Here is a 23,726-nt window from a genome sequence, read left to right as displayed (position 1 = left end):
ACAGGAACCAGCTGATGAAGGTGCTGCATCTGAGTCAAATCAGGAGGCTTCTCCTTATACTGGTGACCATGGAAACCAGTACTATAAGTTCCATGTGGGGAAGCAAAACCCCTAATGGAGAGAAATGGGTGCCACCAGGCTGGACTTGCCCAAGACACAGCACAAGAACTGAGCCGTGATTATTAAGATAAACCGAGGGGCTCGGAAATTTTAAAAACAAATGAAGTGATTGACTGGAAATGCTGGATTATATGTCAGCAGTCATTTTTGAACCAATAAAGGCCTGAGACAAAATGTCCTGACCAGGGATTGAAGAACTACAGCCGGTTGGCAGATTGCAGCTCCCAGGATGATAGTTTAAGGCCCTCTGCCTTAATATGAAATTTAAAGAGACAGTGTGTTTTATTTGACCACTAGATGTCACTGTATTGTGTCTTGGAACTGAAAACAAGTGCTAAAAAGCAACAGGAAGAGTACATTATATGGAGACTAAAAGTACAATTTTTCTTCAAATATGTTGCCTAGACTTTCACAAGATTTTTGCTTTTCGGGTACCAGCAGCAGCACAATAGCAGGCAGTTAAGTCCACTTCCTTTTGGTGAGGCTCATGTTATGTAAAATAAATACAAATATCTCGATTTGCAGAATTTGTGAGTGGATATTTTTGAATAAAATGCATGTTTATCTACTTCATGTAATCTTTACTTATCTTTTAAATTAGTGCTGGTTTTTTTAATGAGTGTTTTTTACCACTGGGGGCAGTTAATAGAAAACACTGTCCCTTTAAGTGGAGCCAACACGGAGTATGGATTCATTTATTATAGATTGATTTATTCTTATATTTTTTGTGGAAAATCTGATTTGGCCCAATCTAACTTGAACCCTAGCTCTGTGGGCCCCCAAGCAAATTGAGTTTATCTTGACTAACTTAATGATTGAAGCCCTCCAAGTGTAGTATAGAATGGCAATCGAACCGATGTTAGATGGGCTTTATTGCTGACCTAAAAGGACTCCAACCCGAGTCAGGTTGGGTTTCAATATGCATTATCTCAGTCATGATATAAAAAAGGAAACCATGTCACCTATCGCAAGGGGTCAATCAGATTTCTTGATTATTCATTTATAATTTGCTTTTTTGCCATACAATGCACTGTCCTTCATCATAATGTGCCATATGACTAAATACTCTGCCTTTTGCTGGCTGGGTAGCGTAATTTCCAAACTAAAAGCCTGAATTTTTGCCACACCATTTCAACCATGCGGCTTATGCAGAAATGCGGCTAATGTATGCATACTTTTAATGGCCACCAGGGGCGCTCGACCAGAGAAGGTAAGATTGAGGAAGGTGGTGTCGTGGAAGACGTAAGTCACAACTGCCAAAGAACAACATTGAATAAGTTTTCCATGACTAAAATTAGAGCAGGGGACACCCTGAACTGGTTGCCAGCCAGTCGCAGGGCACACAGAGACAGACAACTCACTGGCTCATTCAAAGGGACAATTTGGACCGGCCAATTGACCTGACATGCATGTTTTTGGGAATGTGGGAGGAAACCGGAGTGCCGGAGGAAACCCACGCAGGCTCGGGAAGAACATGCAAACTCCGCACAGGGAGTCTGCGGTTGCCGGACTCGAACTCTGGACCTCAGCAACTTGGGGTTGTGTGCTAACCACCCATCCGCGGTGCCGCCCTACACTGATCCTCTTTATGGAAATTGCAACAATAAAGGTGTATACGGCAGCTTTCAAGTTTAAATCATCAATAAATAAGACATTGCTACTGTTACTCAGTACTTAAGTAGGTTTTTCACTAAGTCCTCTTTGGCTTTTACTGGGAATTTTATGAATGACTATTTTTTACTACTCGAGTCATATTATTCTGAAATAACAGTACTTTTAATTCAGTATAACAAATTGGCTTCTGTACCCACCTCTGGGTCCGTGTTATAGTCGCTTGTCACATTGACATTAGGTCCAGTGGACTCGAGTTTTATGTTGTCGATTATGGTTTATAGCAAATGAAAGGAAATAGAAACACAATTTTACACTCACAATGTTTTTATAATGAGATTGTAAATGTCTGACAAAAGCTAACTTTAACAAACGTACGCACACAGTTAAACACACACTTTTGTGCCCTCTACACTGAACTTGCTCTGAACTCAGAACATAAATAATGTGTGATAGCTTGTACTTCAGCTCCTCGGCCAGAAACAGAATTTTAAGACGCACAGAAGAACAAGAAAAAAAATGTTGGCACTTTGATGTGTGCACACAGATCAGTCCATTCAACTGTTTAAACACATAAGGTATATTATTTTGTGCAATTTTATAAAATTGGCCGCAATACACAGTATCTGTTGTTTTATGATATTCAGCCATTGTCATTAATTAAATGGGAATCTTGGGTGGCTAAAACTAGTGTTGACTATGAAGTTGTATTACTGTGATCCGATTGTATCTGACTTTAGCCTAGTCTCCCTCTACAGCAGAGGTGTCAAACTCATTTTAGCTGGGGACTTCATGCTAAAAATTTAGCAGCGGCCGGACTAGTGAGCTTAAGATAAAGAGAGAAAGAGAGTAAGAAAGATAGAGGGAGAAAAAGAGAGAGAGAATGAAAGAGGGAGAGAAGGAAAGACAGAGATAAAAAGAGAGAACAAGGAAGACATAGTGTGTGAGAGGGGGGGTCAAGGTATGAGAGAGAGGGGGAGAGAGAGAGACAGAGAGAAAGGGTAAGGTATACAGAAAAAGGAGAAAGAGAGAAATGGAGACCGCAATAGAGAGAGAAGGAGCACAAAAGAGAAAGGGATATTAAAGGAGAAAGTGAACGAAAGATACAGAAAGAGAAAGAAATAGAAAGAAAAGAGAGGGAAAATAAAAAGAATGATAAGAGAAAATAAAAAAATGATGAAGAGAGAAGAAATGAGTGCGCAGGAGAAGAATAGAGGGGAAAGGGGTGAGAAAAAGAGAGGAATTGAGAAAAAAAAAGGAAATTGCAAAAGAGATAGGGATAAATATAAAAAAGGAGAGAGAGAGGGGGAGAAAGAACGACAAAAAAGAAAGAAAGCACGGGAGAGAAAATGAGAAAATGACAGATAAAATGAAAAATAGAGAGAGGGAGAGAGAAAGAGAGTGAGAGAGATTGAGAGAGTGAGAGAGAGAGAGAGAGAGGTGCTTGGCTCAGGTGACATTCAGTGGACATATTTAAAGCTTTTTCTTTTTTGTGCTTCTCTCAGGTTTTTCTTGTGGGCCAGGTAAATAAGAAAAAAAACAATTGTTTTGATGTTTGAATTTATTATGAAGATGTTTTTTTAAATAAAATTTAAAACATATTTAACACTGCATTAGTAATACCAATGAATGCAATGTTAGAATCCATGTGTTTTATATAGCGCCTTCTAGTGAAACAAAAAAAAAAACACTTTACAATATTTATTTGAATTATAAGCAAAAACTACATGAACTATCATATCAATCTGCATTTCTTAAAAATGTTTGTAAGTCAAGAAATGTGTATTTATTTTCCATAACGTGAGGCTAACCTCGTTGGAGCTGAAATGATTGTCTGACATCTTGCTGCTAAGGGAAACTCCCAAAACAAAATCATTGTGAGAGGCTGTACAAAGAAATAAAAAAAAAAACTGTACGGTTTGGTCCCTTTAAGTCTCCGTAGTTTGTGTTCTTTGCCCGACACAATACAGTGACATCTAGCTGTCAAATCTTACACTGCGTCCCTTTAAATGAGCAAAATGCCTGACGCGGAGATGGCATTTTTTACATTTGTTTTTAGTTATGACAAAAAAGTGACAAAAATTAATAATAAAAAAAGAAAAGCACTCAACCTTCAAGATCCCCTGACTTGTACACATTCTGAGAATTACTGATATAATGTGTTCATTATTTCATTGGTTTACCAAGGGCAACTGGCAAACTATGGCTCTGCCGTTACTCAAAGTAAGTGCTTACCTTGATCTTGCTGTTTCTTGGCAGCAGCTTTTTGGGCTGGCGAGTAAAAAGCAGAGAGAACACTCAGGGAACTGACCAGCTGACTCTGAATGGAGCTCATTTTGGAGGGTCCGGGCTTCCCAGTGGGTTTCCCTGCTGTTGCCGCTTTTGTCACGGGCTTGGGTGAAGGTCCCTTCCCAGGCTCTGCGCTTATACCAGGTGTCTGTTTTGGCATACCAGGACTTGGTTGTTGGCTGGCTGAGGGGTGCGCTGGGGTGCTGCTCCCCAGTTGAGCCCACTGCTCACCCAGTAGCCCCGTGATCCGGGTTACGACTTGGCCTAAGGCTGCAGGCGAAGTCGGTGACTCACTTGAACCTCTGCGTACCTGCTGCGCTTCTTCAGTATCACGGCGGGTAGCCGCAGCTTCGGAAGAACTTTGAAGCTGAGCTGTTTCACTGGAGCCCCGGCGTACCGTCTGTGATTCGGGTTCTTTTTTAAGTTGGTGACACTCTCCAGATAATCTTCGGGACGGAGACTGGACATCGCTTGATGTCCGTCGTGTTGGGTTAGAGTGTCTATCGCTGGATCCACGTTTCAAAGGCTGCGATGCACTCGATGCTTTCTCGGGAGCTTTCAGCTCTTTGGAATCCCGCCGTTTTGTCGTTTTAGATACTGATTGGATAGATTTGGGTCGAGTTGGTACTTCCTTTAAACTTGACAGGGTGCTTCGAGTCTCACTTTGAGATTGTTGTTCAGGTTCTTTTTGATGTGATGAGTCAATTGCTTCCTTTTTGGGCTGAGACTGACATGGGGTATCATGTTTTATTTGTGGGTCAATGAGTTCTGCGATGGTTTGAGACGGAGTCTTCGACTCATTACCTTCATTTTGAATGGATCCCGAACGGGGACACACATGAGGAGCCTGAGGTTGAGGTGGTGTTGGTTTTGACTGATCTGCTGATGGCCTTCGGCCTCTTTGAGGTCTTACAGGCACTCCTTTCTTAGCAGTAGAATTATCTGATGGTGTTACAACAGTAGCAGTACTGGAAGTCTCTCCCAAACTCTGCGGTCCAACTATTTCCACAGATGATATTGCTTTCGTTTCTGAGCTTTTTTGCATAAAGGTATCTTCAGTTGTAGCTTCTGCAATTTCTTTTGTTATGACCAGTGAACTTCCCCGTTCTTCTGGCTGTTGGAAAAAATCAGAATCTCCGGGTTTGTCATTAATCCCACCTTTTTGAATAGGAACATAACTGTCATTTATGACTTTTAGCACTGAAATTCCATTGCCTTCATGACTAGTCTTTGATTTGACTTGTCTTGATTCATTCATTCTAATATTTTTTTCAATCTCATTGCCCTTGACATGAGCGTCAACTTTTGAAATGTGAGTATTTTCCACCTCCTGGATCTCAGTTTCAGCATTTGTGACTAAATTGTTTTTTTGCGATCTTTCTTCTTCAGTCTCAGTGTGCTGGTCATTCATTTGTGCTACATCTGTCTCTGTCACCCTATCCACCGTGTCCACCCGCTCTGTCTCTGTGCCCCTATCAACACTGCTTGCCCTTGGCCTCTGTGGAAAGTCTGCTTCCTCTGATTTAGTTATTGTTGTCTCCGTCATTTGATCCGTTGTGATTAATCTTTCAGTTACTGTTCCCTGCTCCACACTATTGACTACAGACAATCGAGGGTCAGCAAAAACACCTCCTGCCACAACTTCTGTCACATTATCTTTAGTGTCCACATTGGAAGTCTCTGTTTCTTTATCAATCAATTTACATATTGGTAAGGGGGTACATACTTGAATGAAGATTCTTTCTGTATCAGTTCCCTGATCTACTGTACCAGGGGATTCTGTCACTGTCCCTTGGTTGGCATAGTCTACTCTCTCAGTCTCTGTTCCTGTATCAATACTCTCTCTTCTTGGTCTGTTGTATGTTTCAGTTGGACTTACTTCCACCCTTGTTACCTCACTAAGCTTTAGAATTTTTTCGTCTTTGACTTGGTTCACTTGAATCTGTTGTTTTAACAAATTGTTTGTTCTCTCTAGGTCGTGACTAGCTTTGAGAAGTTTAGCCTCAAGCAATGCTAGTTTTTGATGTAAATTATGCACATCACCCGATTCTCCGAAATTATCTCCTATATTTGGAAGACCATCGTCCTGGCCTGCATGTTCAAGTGGACTTCCTACAGTTTCTTTGTGTTTGTCATATCTTTCTGGCAGTTGTGTAATGACTTCTTGCTGACACAAACCCATAACCAATGTTTTATTTATAGATTCCTTTTTATGCATACCAGCTCCCTCTGGACTAATTAGTTTCTTTTCATCAGTGACTACCGTTTTTGTTGAACTCGGTTTAAATAGGGGTGTCAGAGACAAATTAAACCCTTGTCTGCTTGCTTGTGGTTGAATTTCTTTGTCGATATCTTGACATTGATCCATTTTAGATTCTAATAGGGAAGCCTGTGCCTTTTCTTGGGCTCGAAGCTGACATAGTAGCTGCTCTCTTTCCAACATCAGTGAACAAATCTGAGCTTTGAGTTCAGGGATAGTTTTAACCTGCTCTTCAAGTTCTCTAACCCGCTTCAAAGCCACTGTGATCTGCTGGTGAATCCCAACTCTTTCCTGAGGAGCAGATCTCCTTTCTGTTATATCCGGTGATGCCCTAAAAATATTTTCAGAGGAGCCGTTCTCAGGGGTTCCAACATTACGGTCGGGACTACTTGAATCTGAACCTTTTCGCTGTTGTAGGGTGACGGGCATACTTGATGCTCGAAGCAAGTTGGGACGGGCTTGAGTTGCCATCATTTTTTCTTCAACACTCTGAGCTCCCGGAATTCCTTCATCTCGAATCCGGGCAGAAACAGCACTTGTTGCTTGGATAACTGTCCCTCGAGGTAAGGATCCTCCCTCACTTGCTCTAAAGTCAGAAATTTGCATAACCTCTCGGGATTTGGGTTTTGGTCCCAAGGTGGAAGTCCCATGCCATGGGGCGTCTTTAGGTGCGGGCCTGATAGCATGTCCTGGGAGACTGAAATTTCTGGGTAGAGTACTGAATTTAGGTGGACCCTTGATCCGACGTTGGATGTGGACCCTTTTGATGGTATTGCCCTTTTCAATATCATCAACATATTTGAGAAAATCCAAGTCCAGGTGGAAGCCGTAAGGAGTTTCAACGGAGTATGGCAGCTGCTTTCTCTGGACAACACCTTCACTGGCCATTGTTTGAAAGCCATTGGCTGGTATGGGAAGATATCACAGTGAATTAGTCAGTTTTCCGTATAATCTCAATCCATCTGAAATATATGAAACATATTTAGACAAAATACCATGTAAGCACCATACATCTCTTGTTAGACCAACATGCGAACCCAGTTAGACCAACATGCTGCGCAAATCCAAAATGGTTAAAACCAAATTTTGACACTGAGATTCATTTGTCATTTATGAATTGCTGAGATTGAGATTGAAATTAGGACACACACACAAAATGTAAGTCATCAAGAGAAATAGAAAGTTAATGTCTTCCTTATCTCTACAGAACATGTGACGTCATGAAAAAACTCACCACTTTTTTTGTCCATCGTGGGATACAAAGATCTCAGTCATTGACAACAATTTGGCGGAGAGGCCTGCACAGAAAAAAAGACAGGGAAAAGAAACATCTGAGAAAATATCACTAAAGGAATCATGTTTTCTAGATGGAATGTATTCTACTAGAGACTGGAAAATGTATTGCAAAAAAAGCAAGAGATAATAAAAATATCTAAGATAATTTGCACAGTTAGTTGACATGTCACAGTATTTATGAATTCTAAATGGAAATGTTCTAGTCAAGTCACGTCATGATTATATGTATAGCCCTTAATCACAAGGAGTCTCAAAGGGCTGCACAGACCACATATTATTGCAAACCACAGACTCTTATTACACCATCCCCTGATCTAAAACCTACATGAGGGCAAGGAAAAACTCAAAAACCTCAACATGAGGAAAATGAAGAAACCTTGAGAAGAGGGCGCACATGAGGTAATCCCCTTCCAGGATGACCAGGCTGCAGCAGATGTTGCAAGAACAAACAATACACAGATATTGTCAACATAAAATATAGGCTATCTATTAGCTATAGAATAGAAGTGTGTTTTAAGCCTAGATTTAAACAACCCTCTACGTAATTTTTAAACACGTTATAATTTATATGTATATATCAAATCATGCTAACATTACAAGATCAGGAGCCTGATTATCACGTCATGGGTTTTTAAATATTTACCATGGTGCATTTTCCAGGGTGAAGCATTCATGTTTATGTTTCTCATTATATACAATCTACTATGGCCCGGGGCTTAACTTGGAAAGGCGAGGTAGCCCTGTTTTCATCCTGCATTAGTGCAATGTGGAAGACGTGTCATTGTGTATATACGATTACTTTGGATATATATTTGTTAATCTGTATGTAAAGTGTGATCCTGTTTGGACTCATTCCTCAGAGTCACATTTAAAGAGGAAGAATGGTTTTGAAATGACTCTTCAGTCAAATACATCGGCATTATGGAAATGTATTGCAACTTCTGTTTTATTTTTGCACTACATCAAGAAGTAATGATGGAAAAGTATGCTACAGAAAACATATTTATTTATATATGTATTTAATCAGGGAACTTTTACATTGAATGTCATAGCATGAGGCTGTTGCCATGGAAACTATTCTTTAGTCAGCTGCTCATTGCTATGTCACAGGAAAAAAAACAGAGGCAATCCGGACTGCTCTGCAGCTTGCTATTCTAAGGCTTAATTAGCCAATTTGGGGGCTGACTAATTGCAATGGTAGTTGGGGAAATAGTCAGAAATGTTTTGCTATTATACACAGTGGGCAAACAACAATTCCAACTGAAAGACCTCTACTGAAAAATGATGTATGTAAAAGGGGGGGGGGGGGGGGGGGGCAAAATAATTACACACAAATGTTGAAAAATGAGAATAGTAATTGAAAGGCATATACCACAGCTATTAGGATTGTAAATGTTGACTGTTTCTTAATTTAAAGCCCTTCCCATAAAAGCTTAGTAGTAGTTAAGATGTCTTTTTCATTTAGTGAGCTTTCAAATGCCGGTGAGGATGAACCAATAAAAATAATACATGTATTCAGACATTCATTTAACTGGCAATGATTGTGCTTAGTTTAAGTTGTCGTCGCTGCTAATTCAAAAAAAAAAAAGGTTTCTCGATTTTTGGCCATCATTTATATCTTTTGTATTTTTTTGCACTTTTTCATTTGTGCCAAAAATACGTGTCATTAAAAGCAGTGACATAAGGCATGATTAATGGACGATCGCAGCGTATGAGACGTTTCAAATAAGTATCTTTGCTTCAGAATGTGAATTTAGTGGCTCTATCCGTAATCGATTTGCAGATCGACAATGTATTGTCAATTCGGTCCGGAACTGTCAGTTAAATTTGTATGACCTGTCCGCACTCATGCCTGAAACCCTTCTGGAAATAGTGTGTAAAATTGTGAATAACAATTTTCTCTCGCAATAGCACTTATCTTGGCTATGATTTCTACCACTCATTGTCTGGGGGCTGTTCTAAAGTCCAACATCAATGTATCCTTTGTTGTCATCCCATCGGGTGTGCCTCTGTCAGATCAGAATTGTGTAAGGGCGCATCATAATGTGCCTGATCAAAATCAATCTCAGTGATTCCAGGAGAGAATCTAGCTCCGAGCTGTGCCTACAAATCGACTTACTATCGCTCACAGTGACATACATGTCAAGACACTGAAGACTTGTCTTTGTACTATACAAAAAGGTGAATCAATTTCAGCCATGTATTCATATTTTTGTTCCAACAGAAATGCGCCTCATATCAGTAAATCCAATGACCACAAGACCACAGCAGCACAGGAGCGAGCTGTCAAAATGTCTGATAGCAAGATATTAAAAACGATGGGGGGAAAAATAGAGCTGTCTAAGGAGCTGATAACAAAATATTGAACAATAAACAGCAATTCAGAACTTTAGCAGCAGTTTTGCAATGCTCTGTAAAATTTATAAGAAGCTTGCTTCAAATGTTACTTGCACACTAATGCCAGAATGAAGCCTTTGTCTATATCACAATGGTGTCCAGAATATTCTGCAATTAACAATCTCCTTGAGAACTAGTTCATCTCCAACTTCTGATTTTACCAACATTCTCATCAGTGGAAATTCAAAAAACCGTCTAAGGACAAGAGAGGAGAACAACTTTCCTTCAACAACACCCAGTATCTTAAACTTCCTCCAATTTGGACCTCTTAAACAAAAGTCAGATTTAGGCCACAACATAATTTGAACGGCCTTTGAAAACAGAAGGTGTTTGTTGATTTTCTTGCAAACAATCCTAGATATGAAACTCTGCTCCTTGACACATTTTCAAGCATATTCGTACATGCATTGTACTGTTTTAATTATTTCATGGCCTGATCCGATCTTTGCGATAGGTATCAAATCGAAACGATCAGGCCAAAGTGACTGGATCAGGATGTACTGTGTATTAGAAAAACAAGGTTTGACCCCAGCAAAAAAACAACATTCTAATTCAGGCGGCACGGCAGCTAGGTGGTTAGCGTGCAGCCCCAAGATGCAAAGGTTCAGGGTTCAAATCCAGCTACTGCAGCCTCCCTGTGTGGAATTTGCATGTTCTCCCCGTGCCTGCGTGGGTTTCCTCCGGGCACTCCGGTTTCCTCCCACATTCCCCAAATCATGCATGTCAGGTTGATAGGCTGGTCCAAATTGTCCCTAGGTTTGAATGAGTGAGTGAGTTGTCCAGTTCAGGGTGTCCCCTGCCCACTGCCCAAAGATGACTGGGATGGGCTCCAGCACCCCTGCAACCCTACCGAGGATAAGTGGTACAGATGATGGATCCTCGAATTCACTCGCATTCATTCTCAACTATAGGTGATTTCCGCGATGTTGCATTTTCCTATTTGTTATACTTACCATTTATTTTTTCTTGTTCAGAGCCTCGTTGATTCCAGACTCGAACGTGAAATAGATTTCCAGGTCCAAACCGACTATATCCTACGAGTAATTATCAAATTTCCAGTAAACAAAAATAATCAGCATAGTAGAGGATCAGTATCTAAATACATCAGTGAAATGAAGGATTTGGGCATATATGAGCAGCTAAATGGATGCCATATTCTTACAATACCAGACCCAGCAGCTGCCTGGGGGGACTAATTTGTAAAATTTGTAATGAGAGTGCTGTGAATGTCATTAAATGTCATTGGGAACAATTTTGAAGCACAGCCTGCTAAATCATTGAAAGGATGGGCAGCATTTAGCTCACTAGTTTAATCCAATGCGGATATCAAGCCCCTAGGCACAAATCAAAAGCTCTATATTCAAACATTATTTGACCCAAACCAAATAGGAAAATTATTCGTCGTAATAGTTCCCTGTGTTATGTCCCAGACAGTGACACTAAGCAGGCCCAAGAGATGGCAGGAAATGGTGTTGAGTGAATTCAACAGACATCCAGAGGGCGCTTCGATGAGGAAGGATGAAAATAAATAAAATAAAAACAAGCCGGCTCGGGAGTGGCAGCAGTTTGAATTCATATCTCGTACAAGCAGAGCAATAACTCGCTTTGAACCCCAATTTTCAGCCCCACGCAAGCAGAGTCAAAAAAAAACAAAAATAAAATATTGATGCAGTTACCATTAAAGCTGATAACTATTCTTGGGATTGTATATGGATTTTTGAAATGACAACTGTTATCATGGTATATGTCATGATGACCGATTAGTATCATTTGTGCCCGCTCGTGCGGACTTCCTGATTGGTTCCCCGTCCTATTTAAGCTCAGCCCTTTCACTCGCCTGGTGTCAGTCAATCAGCGAACCTCTGTTTTTACAAGGCAAGCACTTTGACTCTGACTCCCATCGGTCCCGCTTTTTGCAGCCGTTTTCCACCCGTCTGTTCCTGATTTTCACGTTTCTCTCCGGCTACGACCTGTTTTTTGACCCCAACCACGTTTTTGCTCTCCCGTCCCAGTTTACGACCCGTTTTTGATCCCGACCACGTTTTGCTCTCCCGTCCCGGCTCATGACCTGTTTTTGATCACGACGATGTTTTCTCTCCTGTCCCGGCTATCGACCTGTTTTTTCCATCCTCGACACCACGATCTCCCACTCCGGAAGATCCACTTCTGCATTCGGAACACGTTCTGATTCTGTGAGCGGTTTTCTTCCCTCGTCCAGCGAGCACCGGATCACGGGCGCTGCCTTTCCTCTTAACGCTACGCATCTGGATCATAATTCCGTTCTGGTCGTGACAGTATAACTATGTTGTTAGTATGTTATTAAGTTATTACTTGGTTTTTATTAAGAGTGCCACTAAAATAGGCTCAGTCAATCACAAAAACAAACAGTATTTACTCCAAATTGTTCCTGGGAGATTACATGCATAATTTACAGGCTCGGATTACACCACAATCTAGATTAGCGGCCTCCAACATGGTGCTCGCGGGCCCAAGTCACCCCCCAAAGAACACCAGAGTAGTCCGCGATCAGGTTCTGAAAATAGCTAATCAGTGATATGATTTTCTAGTAAAATTAATTTCTAACTGACATCATGTTTTAGTTGTGTAATAAGGGTCTGTGCAGTCCTTTGTGACGTTTCATGATTGAATTTGCATCAACAGGATTCCAGCAGATCATTTAAAGTCTTAAAAAGCATTTGATTCATTATTCTAAAAATAAGGCCTTAATTTGTCATAATTACTGATATGCATCACCTTTGCCCGCTCCTTTGGCGCCAACTGCCTCGGACTCTGATTGGCTCTCTGTCCCTATTCAAACCCACTCCTATCCGTCCCCTTTTGTCGGTCCGTCTGCAAACCTCAGTTAACACTAGGCTAGCCTCTTTCGACCCTGACTCCCACCTGTTTTTTGCTCTTTCTCTCTCTTCTCACAAAATTTGTGAGAAACGCAACGCAAGTGGGTCCTATCTCCGTTCCGGTCACGACATAATTGAAATTAAAATGTCTTGAACCTAATTTTCAAAAGTCTTAAAAATGTGAACACATTGACAAGCTTTATATTTGTTGCAACTAAAAATATTCAGTAAAATGTATCATTTTTTAAGATTTCACCAATTTACTTTGGCAGCCATATGGCGTGACCACAATAATGAAACTATCAAAATGGTGATATGGTTTCAGTTGGGCCTTTCAGAGCAGATTTCTTAGGTCTACCCACAATACTGTACACATAGGACCAAGACGTTTACATTGGACCATGAGAAAGAGTCCATTTAATGAGAAGGGGGTGTCCGACCAACGTTTTTCGCCATGGCTAAAAGCTTTACCGGGTCATGTGTACGAGGCACCATGTATTGTGTGCGTGAAGTATTTGTTTTTATGTTTGTTTGTTTCAATTGTGTTTTTTTTTCAACTTGATCTTAAATCTGATCCCCAAAGACGTTAAAAAAGTCTTGAAACAGCTTGTATTTAACTTGACTTAAGATGTAGGAACCCTGATTAAAAAGCTCATCTCTCATCTCATCTCATTAGCCGTACCGCTTATCCTCATTAGGGTCGCGGGGGGGGCTGGAGCCCATCCCAGCCATCTCCGGGCAGTGGGCAGGGGACACCCTGAACTGGTTGCCAGCCAATCGCAAGGCACACAGGGACAGACAACTCATTCGCTCATTCACACCTAGGGACAATTTGGACCGGCCAATTCACCTGAAATGCATGTTTTTGGAATGTGGGAGGAAACCGGAGTGCCCGGAGGAAACCCACGCAAGCACGGGGAGAACATACAAACTCCGCACAGGAAGTCTGGAGCTGGATTTGAACCCACGACAGGTTCCCATGAAATGAACTGTGCCGCACAAGCGCTAACCACTGCGCCGCCGTGCTGCACCATTAAAAAGCTCTGTCGTTCTTAATGCAGAACTGCTATGGGTACAGTGATCACTCTTCTTTCTTTTTCTAGCCTGAAATGTGGCAGCATTGTGCAGCTCTATTCACCAATGTCCTGCCTGGAGCATGCACTAACAAACTAAACAAGAACATTTATTAAGAGTTTTTTTTGTTATTTTCCTATAAAAGCTTCTTTCACTTTGGACTACGCACAAGGAACAATGTTGTCCTAGTTTATGCTGACATGTAAATTCATAATCCCTTCACAGCTTTCAATTCATAATAAAGCAGAAGGGCAGTTCATGTTATATGCAATTTTACAGTATAAAGTACTTAATGTCATATTTTTTCAACTGGACACGTCAGGTTAAACTCATTGTACTACTTAAAAAACATCTATAAAGTTTGATTTCAATTCAAAAATAGATGTTGAACAGGAAGTTAGACACATGTAAAATTACTCACAAAATAAGTATCATTAGAATACAGTTGTCCCACGCTAAAACACAGTTTACTTTTCAAGGTTTTGCTACTTCACAAATTTTTATTATGCATTGTTTTCTGTTATTGTGATTGGCGAAACAGTCCTGAAGACAGTAGGTCTTGGTCGTAAGTAAATAAATGTTTATAGTAAACTGTACTGTTATTTTTGTCATGATTACCAATTAATATCACATGTGCCCGCTCATTTGGTGCCAGCCGCTGCGGGCTATCTGATTGGTTCCCTGTCCCTTTTTAAGACCAGTTTTGTCACTATCCGGTTGTCAGTCCGTCAGCGAACCTCTGTTGTTACAAGGCACGCATTTTGGCCCTAACTCCCGCCTGTCCCGTTTTTGCACTCGTTTTTCCACAGGTCTGTTCCTGATCTCCCCATTTGTCTCTGGCCCGACCTGTTTTTGATCCCGACCATGTTTTTGCCCTCCTGTTTTTCCCCGTCCTTGACACCGCCATCTCCAGCTCCGGAAGATCCACTTCCGTATCCGGATCACGATCCAATGCATGAGCGGCTTGCTTCCCGCGCCCAGCGAGCACCGGCTCACGGGCGCTGCCCTTCCTCTTTCTATCAATAAACTTTTGGTTAACGCTACGCATTTGGGTCCTGATTCTGTCCTGGTTGTGACAATTTGGTTTGTTAAACTTGGGCCAGTAAAAAGGTTTTGCTCTTTGATCTCAATGAATTGTAGAGTACTTGATTGTATAATAATTGTTAAAAAAAAAAGAAAAGTTTCTGTTTCAGATGCCAGGTTCATTTTGGAACCTAAAACAAGCGATAGACAAGAGATCACTGTACATACCACATCTTTTTCAGACTGATACCAAGACTCAGATCTTGACAACCCACTGATACCAATACTATTAGTATATAAAGATTATTTCCCGTATAAAAACGATGACTGGAATTTTGAAACAATTACCTTCAAATCACAACATATTTCCCTAATGTTACCTTTATACAATGGACAATGTATTGATTTTTTCGATTTCAGAGTCCTGCCTTCTAAATGACCACTAGGATGCAGTTAATACTGTTAGTGGCGTCCATTGCAAGTAACAATACCTTAAAAATTATCCGTCCATGGATGGTTATATTTGATGACAAAGTTACAATATAGTTAAACAGCAACTTTCCTCGTAGAAGTAATCAGTGTTGCTTTACTAAGCAGATTTCTTCTCTCCGAGCAGAAACATTTTAGTTGTGATTGAGTGTTCTAACATTCAATCCTACAAGAATCAGGACCTTTTGTGCAAACGTCAAGCACACTCAGCTGCACATAAGGAGCGCTTGTGGAATGCTTGAGAGCCTATACTTACAAGTTTTAAAGTTAACTTTCAAATATTGATTTCAAAAACCTGTAGTGCTTGTGTTTTTATTTTGAAAATGGTGTGGGTACAGGTGAGAACAAAAATGTATACTGTTTATTACGCTTAAAACTTAATTTATGCTCCATTTTACATCAATCAAATATGCCTTTTAGATTTTGTTTAGAGAACATATTGGAGAATACAATCTCAAATGAAGCACATCAGTGGAACAAGATATTCCTGTTGTTGTGCCATCCGCCCTATCGTCTGTCAGTCTCCAAAAATGTACTTTTGTGTTGATAGATATTTTTGACTTTGGTAGCTTGGATCCCTTAAGCACTAGGCTCTGTAAGGACTAGAACGGAGACAGGACCCACTTGTGTTGCGTTTCTCACAAGTTTTATTGGAAGAAAGAGAAAGGGTTGTGCCCACGATCCGATGATTGCTGGATGCGGGAAGCAGGTTGCTCTGAGCGCGGAAATTGATCTTCCGTGGCGAGCGATGGCGGTGTTGGGAACGGAAAAGTGTGTCAGTCAGACAGGAGAGCAAAAACGTGGTCGGGGTTGTAAGCAAGTCGTAAGCCAGGAAAGAAGTGTAGACGTGGTCGGGGACAAAAAGAGGTCGAAAGAGTAGATGTGGTCAGGATCAAAAACGGGTCGAATCAGAGGGACAGACGGGAGCAAAAAACAGGTGGGAGTCAGGGTCGAAACAGGCTTGCCTAGTGTTGACTGAGGTTCGCAGACGGACTGACAAACGGGGACAGTTGGCGCCAAAGGAGCGGGCACAGTTGATTCACATCGGTGATCATGACAGGGTATGTGCACCATTTCCTGTGGTGTGTCTTGGGCAAGTACAGCCTGGTGGTGCCCATCCGGGCCAATATATGTTTCCAACCGGCCTTGAACAGGGGACCTATCACGTGTTAGGTGAATGTGATAACTATGGACTTACTTCATTGAATTGGATAACCGCATCATGGATTTTGTCAATGGTTTGTGGTGTGGTGTCGGTCACACTGTATTTTTCATTATATGCTTTAGTTTTACTCTGTTTTGGATTAAAGTGGAGCCTGGACACTCCCACTTTATGCAATAATTTAAAAGGAGTTAAGCTACTGCTAAATTGTGTACCGCACACACACCCATTGCTATGGGCGGGCGATAAATAACTTTTTTGTGGGTAATCAAAAGAGTGCACCCCCATGCATTTAAAATGTTCCCCTTAAGGCTGAGGTCTGAGGCTGAAAGGTCTGATCATACACACACACAGAATGAGAGCAGACCATATACAGATATCAAAATATCAAGTCTCATGCTAGTTCAGAGTTGGGCAAACCCGGCCCTCGAGGAAGGCATGTCCTGCATGTTTTTGGAGTTTGCTCCGTTACAAGTGATTCAAATCACCAGGATCATTATCAAGCCCCTGCATAGCTTGCTAATGAGCTGAGAATTTGCATGCAGTACATGCGGCCGTGATGCCCACATCTGTGCTAGATGGTTCTGCTCATCAAAATATGTATGAAATGAGAATATTGTTAATGGCACCAAAGCAAGCAGCCGAAATACACTTGACTGTCAGGAAATAAAAAACTCAATTGATGTGTAGGGACATGAGTGACAGGTTCCCGTGTGTCCGAAAAAGCAGATCCTACCAAAACGTAGACACAAAATGGGATTCATAAAAATCAATACATATTTTTTTTACCAAAAATTAATTGGTACCGGTGAGTATGCAGAAACAGAACAACAACGTTTTACGAAGATCTTCAGAATTCAAAGACATCTGCGTTACTCTAAAACAGGCTCGACGAGGTAACTGTTACATAACAGTGAAACACTTACCGGTGCTAAACTGAACAAAACATGAAAGTTGGAAACACGGGTTATGTTGGAACACTAAATGAACAAAAACAAGAAAAAAAAATGGCAGAATATGTTTGGACACTAACCAGTTCTAACTAAACACAACGTGAAAAAAAAACAAAAATGCACCTACTTTGCAAACAAGTCTTTATTGCCACTGCATTTAATCAGCCTAAGTAATAGCTGTATATGGAGAAAAATATGCTGCTTCTGTCGAAGCCAGGCTTGAATGATAAACATCGAAGGCACTTTATTTTCTCTGCAGTGGTGGGCTGTGAGTATGCTAATGAACACTGGATGCTTTTCCCAGCAAAATTCCTAAAACAAATAGAACTTAATACACTGGTTCTCTTTTTAAGGACACACCATTTCACCCTTAAGACAACCTGCGACTCAAATCAAGGAAAAAACCCCAGATCAAAAGCAATATAAAAACAATATAAAACAAACAAAATCCCAATAAAATGAAATGTGGTCCCTCTCAAACAAGCGAGTTGACTGAACAGGTAGAAGAGATCACGCACGGTATTATCACCATCTACTGTTTAGGAGTGTAATTTACCATTCTTTCTTTTCCCTAGCATTATTTTGCCAACGCAAATGACCTTGACCCACTGAAAACGGGTCCGCGACCCATATTTTGGGTCGCAGACAGTTGAACAAGTTTACCACGCACACGATAAAACTATCTGCTGCCACAGCTAAGCACGATTACCATTAGTCAAGTCACATTTAACTTTACAGCCCTTAATCACAAAATATTTCAAAAGACTGCACAGGCCTCAATTACTCCACCCCCTGATCTGAAACCAGCATGCGGGCAAGGTAAAACTCAAAAACCTCAACATGAGGGAAATAAGACACCTTGAAAAGGGGCCACACAAGAGGTATTGCCAATTCCAGGACACTCAGCTGCAAAAGACGTTGCATTACTGTTAAACAGAATATGTTATGCGCCAATTGAATGAATGGAACAGCACCGAGCTCCTATGACACATTTTTATTGAGGAGAAAACACTAAACCAATTTAATTCAAATGAAAATAGTATAAAGATTATGATCTCGAAAAAAAACATATTTACCTATGTACAGTATCAGTAATTTGAAATATAAATTGCATTTGCCTTCCCATCAGATTGTTGGGCTTTACACTAAACTCTTCTTAAGTAGCTTCATGACACACATTTCAAGTAGGCTACTTAAAACATCAAAGTCTTCCTAAGCAAAGCACTGGTCTCCGAGAAGCTTTTTTCATCTTTTTCAAGCATTTTTCCATTTTTCCTGTTTTTTCTTCTAGCCCTTTACTCATTTTTTCTTCCTTCCTTACTTTTTCTTCTTTGCTCGTTGTTTTTGCCTTAATTTTCCTTTTCCTCTGTTGTTCCTTTTATCACTGTTGTCTTTTTTTTCTTTTTTATCTTTATTTGACCCTCAAAAGGAATTTTGTGCATAATGTTACATAATACATACATTAGGAAGAGACTTCTGAAAGCCCAAAGAGCAAGCTCTTTTCAGTGAGCTGTGCCGAAAAAGACACTTCTCGAAAAAGAGACCAAATTCACTACGAGCTTATTTGAGTATGAGGTTGCTAATTTCTGCAAACATGTAGCATAACACAAATCCGGGGACACATAGATGACAGGCAAAAAGTGCAAGATGAGTAAAATAAATAATATCAGTCCTTCTTTTAACGCGTTTCTGTTTTTTTCCTGGCTTTTTTGGCTCTAACACCTGACTGCCCTCCATTGCACATCCATAATATAATTCGCACTGTTCTTTATTTTACCGCCACAGAAAAGAAGAATGGCATTGGAGCAAACCAACTAAATATTTGGGAGGGGGGAATTCCACCAGATAGTAAAACTCACCTCATCTGTTGCGCTGAATGTGGCCAAATAGCTGACTAGAGAATGAATGTGCGAGTAAGTTAGATAGTACAAGTGACAGATACATGTAGGAATAATTTTTCTCATCCAAACCAGCCCAATCTCCACCGTGACATGAGCCATCCTGTCATCCTTTTCATGAAATCTCTCGTCTCAAAATTAGCTAAGCTACGTGTATTTTTAGACAGTATACATCATCCATTGCACATGTTTTACCTGCACAAAAAAATCCACTCTCCCTCACTCCCTCTTATCTTATACCTTTTTTTTCTAAGCAGGCAGCTGTAGTTCCACCTCCAAGCCAACGAAGGAGCACAACAGAAACAACTCCAGCAACAAATACATTCTTACCCCATTGGTTTGAAAAAGATTGCTCAGTTTAACTAGTTTATCTTTTTCTATTTTATTCTTTAAAATAATTAAGATTTAAGATTTAATGATTTAAGGTTACTCTCAAGTTAAGAAAAAAATAATTTTAGTTAAAGTTGATTTATAGGTTTAAAAAGTTGAATTGTTTTTGATTAAAAAAAAAAAGAAAGTTAAAATGTCTTGAAAGGGAAAAACGGTTTAAATAAGCTAATTTTTTTGTCAATTGTGTACGTTTAAAAAAAATAATAATATTGAACCCAGTTTTGTATGGAGTGGATCTTTTCTGAAAGTGTCATGGGTTGTTTTAATCTAACACTGTGAACAAATTAGAAGCAAGAATTTAGTGTTTTCATGTCTAAATTAGCGATGATATCACATCAATAATTCCTTAAAAGTTCACCCTGTTTTTAATGTTTGACACCTGCAAAGGAGAACATTTGACTATTTTTGTTACTTGTTGTTTTGACATTTACATCATGGTTGCTATCGGCCAATCATGGTGCTGTTCTTTGATTTTCCACACCCTTTAGGGCGGATCTGCGTTTGTAACATAGCGGGTGTAATACGGGTAAAGGGCTCAGGGGAGGGCCTCTAGAAAAGGCTGGACTTTCTTATTCCAAGATTTTACTCCAAGTTCAAAATCCATTCACATCTGTTTTGGGCTAGTTTAAGTAGAAACTCTAAATTTGTCATTTTACAAGAATTTTGTCTGGTTTTGTTTAGAAAAATGTAGGGATGAAATTAAGCTGCCATTCGGTTAAGGTGCTGATATTTCTTTTTTGGTTCTGGAATTTAGACCAGCCCATAATCTTCAATACAGACGCTCTCCTACTTACGACCATTCGACTTACGAAAAACGGTCGACACAGATATTTTTTCTAAGATGTCAAAAAGTATCTGGACATTTCTGTAAATTAGATTTTGTATTGTTTGAACCTTTTTCCGAGCACAGGACATTACTGTGGTGCTTTATTTCGCTACCGGCGTGTGGCGCTGTGAGAGCTCACCCAGCATCCATCCCGAAGAAGAAATACGCTTCCTCTCTATAGTTCTTGTGTAAACATTCTATACTGTATCTCCACTGCAGAAAACAGAACTTTTTATTGTTTATTATCTCATGCATCCATTCAATATGGTTGGTATAAGGTGTATAGAAGAAGCAAGCAGTTTCTTTTGAATAAAAGTGCAATAAGAAAGCTTGATGCGGTTGAAAAAAATGGTTGGATCGCTTTTTTTGGGCCACTTTTTACCACGGTGGAGGAAGTCGCCGAACTGTTCAAGCTCATCTTCCAAAAGTAAGTTAAACTTAATTTTATTTACTTAACTTTAGAGCATATTATTTTATGAAATGTTTATTTAAGTACAAAACAATACAGGTTACTTATACAAGCCTTAAACATACTTATAAAAACCTTAAACATATATATCATACAAAATATAGAACTGAAGCAACTTATGAACAATTTCAACTTACAAACAATTACGTTCGTAAGTAGGGCACACCTGTAAACTATTCATGAGATGCACAGAGTATATTATATAGTATGGATGAGCTTTTAAAGCATCTACAGTACCTGTACTCCATCAAGCTATTTCAACCTCAGAGCTGTCTTTTATTAGCAATAAAGGAAATAACTTCAGCATTTATTATTAAGTGAAGCTCAGAGCCAACCTCTTCCTGTAGACCGACCTTCAGCACCACTTTGAGCAAATTCCCGTCCTTGGTGATCAGTAAGAGTAACTACAATGCACTGCGGCTGTTCATTAGTGTCTATTGGGAAGTCTGTCTCATTAGCTATACCTCTCGTGAACAGATAAATAAATAAACGAGATCGTGGGTTTGTAAAATAATTGAATGTTAGACAGGTGAACAGATGGATGAGTCTGATACATGTGAATACATAATAGGTAAGACAAAATACACAAATTCAGGATTTTACACTATACATTGGGAGTTACCAGGTCACCCCCAAAAATACAAAAACTGTATTTTCCAGAACACAATCCTTTACTTTTTAGACCCAAGTGGTTTATATAAAGTTGTAGCTATTCTGTGGGTTTATCTTCCTCCACTAAGAAGGTGATAACTAACTAAAACTAAGATAAAAAATCAAAGCAAATACAAACAAATACACTAAATTTCATTTACCAGATAGAATTGACCACTGTAATCTATTTTAGATCAAACATAATCGCCCGCCATTGCGGGGTATTCTACTTGGGTGAGGTTGTTGGCGGCCTTGGTTTGTCGAAAAAGCGCCAGTGGGCCACTCGGCAGTGCCGAACAGCCGCATAACCGCATGCAGCTCGAGAGCCGCTTGCACACGAAAGCAGATATTTATTGATTTTTTTTTTGTATTTTTTGGTGGTACTTTGACTTGAAACAATCCCAGAGGCCATAAGCACAACCGTGTACCTTTTCACCAAAATCGGTTCGGGCGTTTCAGAGCCTATAAGTCGAATACAAATACATACACAAATAGAGTTTTATAAATAAGTATAGATCTGGAATCTTAATCCTAAAACCTACGCAAAGAAGTTTGTATTCCATCAGTTAAAATCCTAATGACCCATCACCGGTGAGTTATTTTCAGAACCTGGCTGAAGGCTACTCATTTGTTTTCAGGGGGCTACCCAGTTCCCCGCTGGCACCATGTTGAAGACCCCTGGTCTAATGGACGTATAATTTATACGGTTGAAACACGTCTTCCAATAATCTTCCTCGTTAAAAAGTGCAGCTTCACAGTACTGAGGAATTCTCCCACACTAAGATGAACATGAGTTAACATGAGCAAGAGCTAAGTGCGTGCTAACACTCCCACCCTCCTGATGTGATCTGGAGAAGGCCTCACACGATGCAGCAGGGTGTGAAGCGAGGCTGGCCATGGTGGCTGAGCATTCTGCAGAGCAGGCGGCAGAACAACAAATTTAATTTGGGGTTTATTGATCCTTTCGGCTTCGATTTACACAGGAGGCACGTGGGGGAAGACATTCATATCCGAACCGACACAGTTTGTGCAAACCAGTTTGCTGATTGTGCAGATGCAAACTTGTGTATCTTCCTGCCATTTAAAAAACACTTTTCTCTAAAATTATCTTCTGTCAGGGTGATGAAAAAGATCAATTACCGTAAATTCCAGACAACATAGCTCACCTGATTAAAAGCTGCATGCTCAAATCTAACAATTAAACTGTATTTTGTCTTTGTACGAGATTAAACATTCATACAAAATAATTAATTCATGTCTGTTTCTTACATTATAAGCCCGGCGCACACCTGATGCTAACTGCGTGTGGAATTTGGCGTCAACTCCATTGGCCGCAGAACGCCAACAGCATCCTGTCCCCGGATGCCTGAGGCCGTTTTTACCTGCGTCATTTTTTAGTTCTGTCAGGAATTGTTTGGTTGTTCATGTGACCATTCAAGATGGCGATTAAAAAGACGTGCACATATGTACCACTGTGTCGATAGAAAATGTGAATGAGGGCTGCGTCGCAATAACTGTGACCGCTATATTTCTAGACGACAGAGCCAACGCAACCATAATGTGGAAAATAGTGCCAGATTGCAACACAGACATGTCTTTTTGTGTTGTCATTGATGATTGCCGCAGTACTGATTTAGGGTTAATTCAAATCGCCTGTCAACTTTCCTTGAGGATCAAAGGAACCTTCAGAGAATTGACATTGATGCCAGTGATACAGAAGTAGAAGTGTTTCTGATACATAACTTCCGTTGCTGTTCAATTCAAATGTAAATTTTGAGGACTTGATTTGTGGTTGAAGTTTTGCTCATGTTATGTATTATCTGAATAATGTTGGCAAAAACATTTTCCATTTTCTTCAGTGACGCCATGAAAAAAAAGAAAAAATCGCATCATATTCAACTCCACAGTTATTAAAAAGTAGCAAAAAAGCATTGACTTGTAGTTCAGGATTTACTTTATTCTC

General features: G+C 40.1%; 1 protein-coding gene across 2 annotated transcripts in view; it reads right to left on the bottom strand.

Moving 5' to 3' along the window:
* kank4 (KN motif and ankyrin repeat domains 4) overlaps positions 1 to 23,726 on the bottom strand; it is a 122,368-nt gene that overhangs the window by 20,138 nt on the left and 78,504 nt on the right. For both annotated transcript variants that reach the window (XM_088349786.1, XM_088349787.1), the window contains exons 2-3: positions 7,515 to 7,578; positions 3,967 to 7,185 (exon numbers count right to left, since the gene is read on the bottom strand). In XM_088349786.1, the coding sequence (XP_088205912.1) occupies positions 3,967 to 7,185; positions 7,515 to 7,530 (3,235 nt within the window). In that variant the 5' untranslated portion in view covers positions 7,531 to 7,578. The remainder of the gene's footprint in view (positions 1 to 3,966; positions 7,186 to 7,514; positions 7,579 to 23,726) is intronic.

The sequence above is a fragment of the Urocampus carinirostris genome, chromosome 12 (genome assembly GCF_059441175.1).
Source record: "Urocampus carinirostris isolate Australia breed hairy pipefish chromosome 12, RoL_Ucar_1.0, whole genome shotgun sequence".
NCBI lineage: Eukaryota > Metazoa > Chordata > Actinopteri > Syngnathiformes > Syngnathidae > Urocampus > Urocampus carinirostris.
Note: the sequence above shows the minus strand (reverse complement) of the source record. Positions and strands in the feature narration are given on the sequence as shown.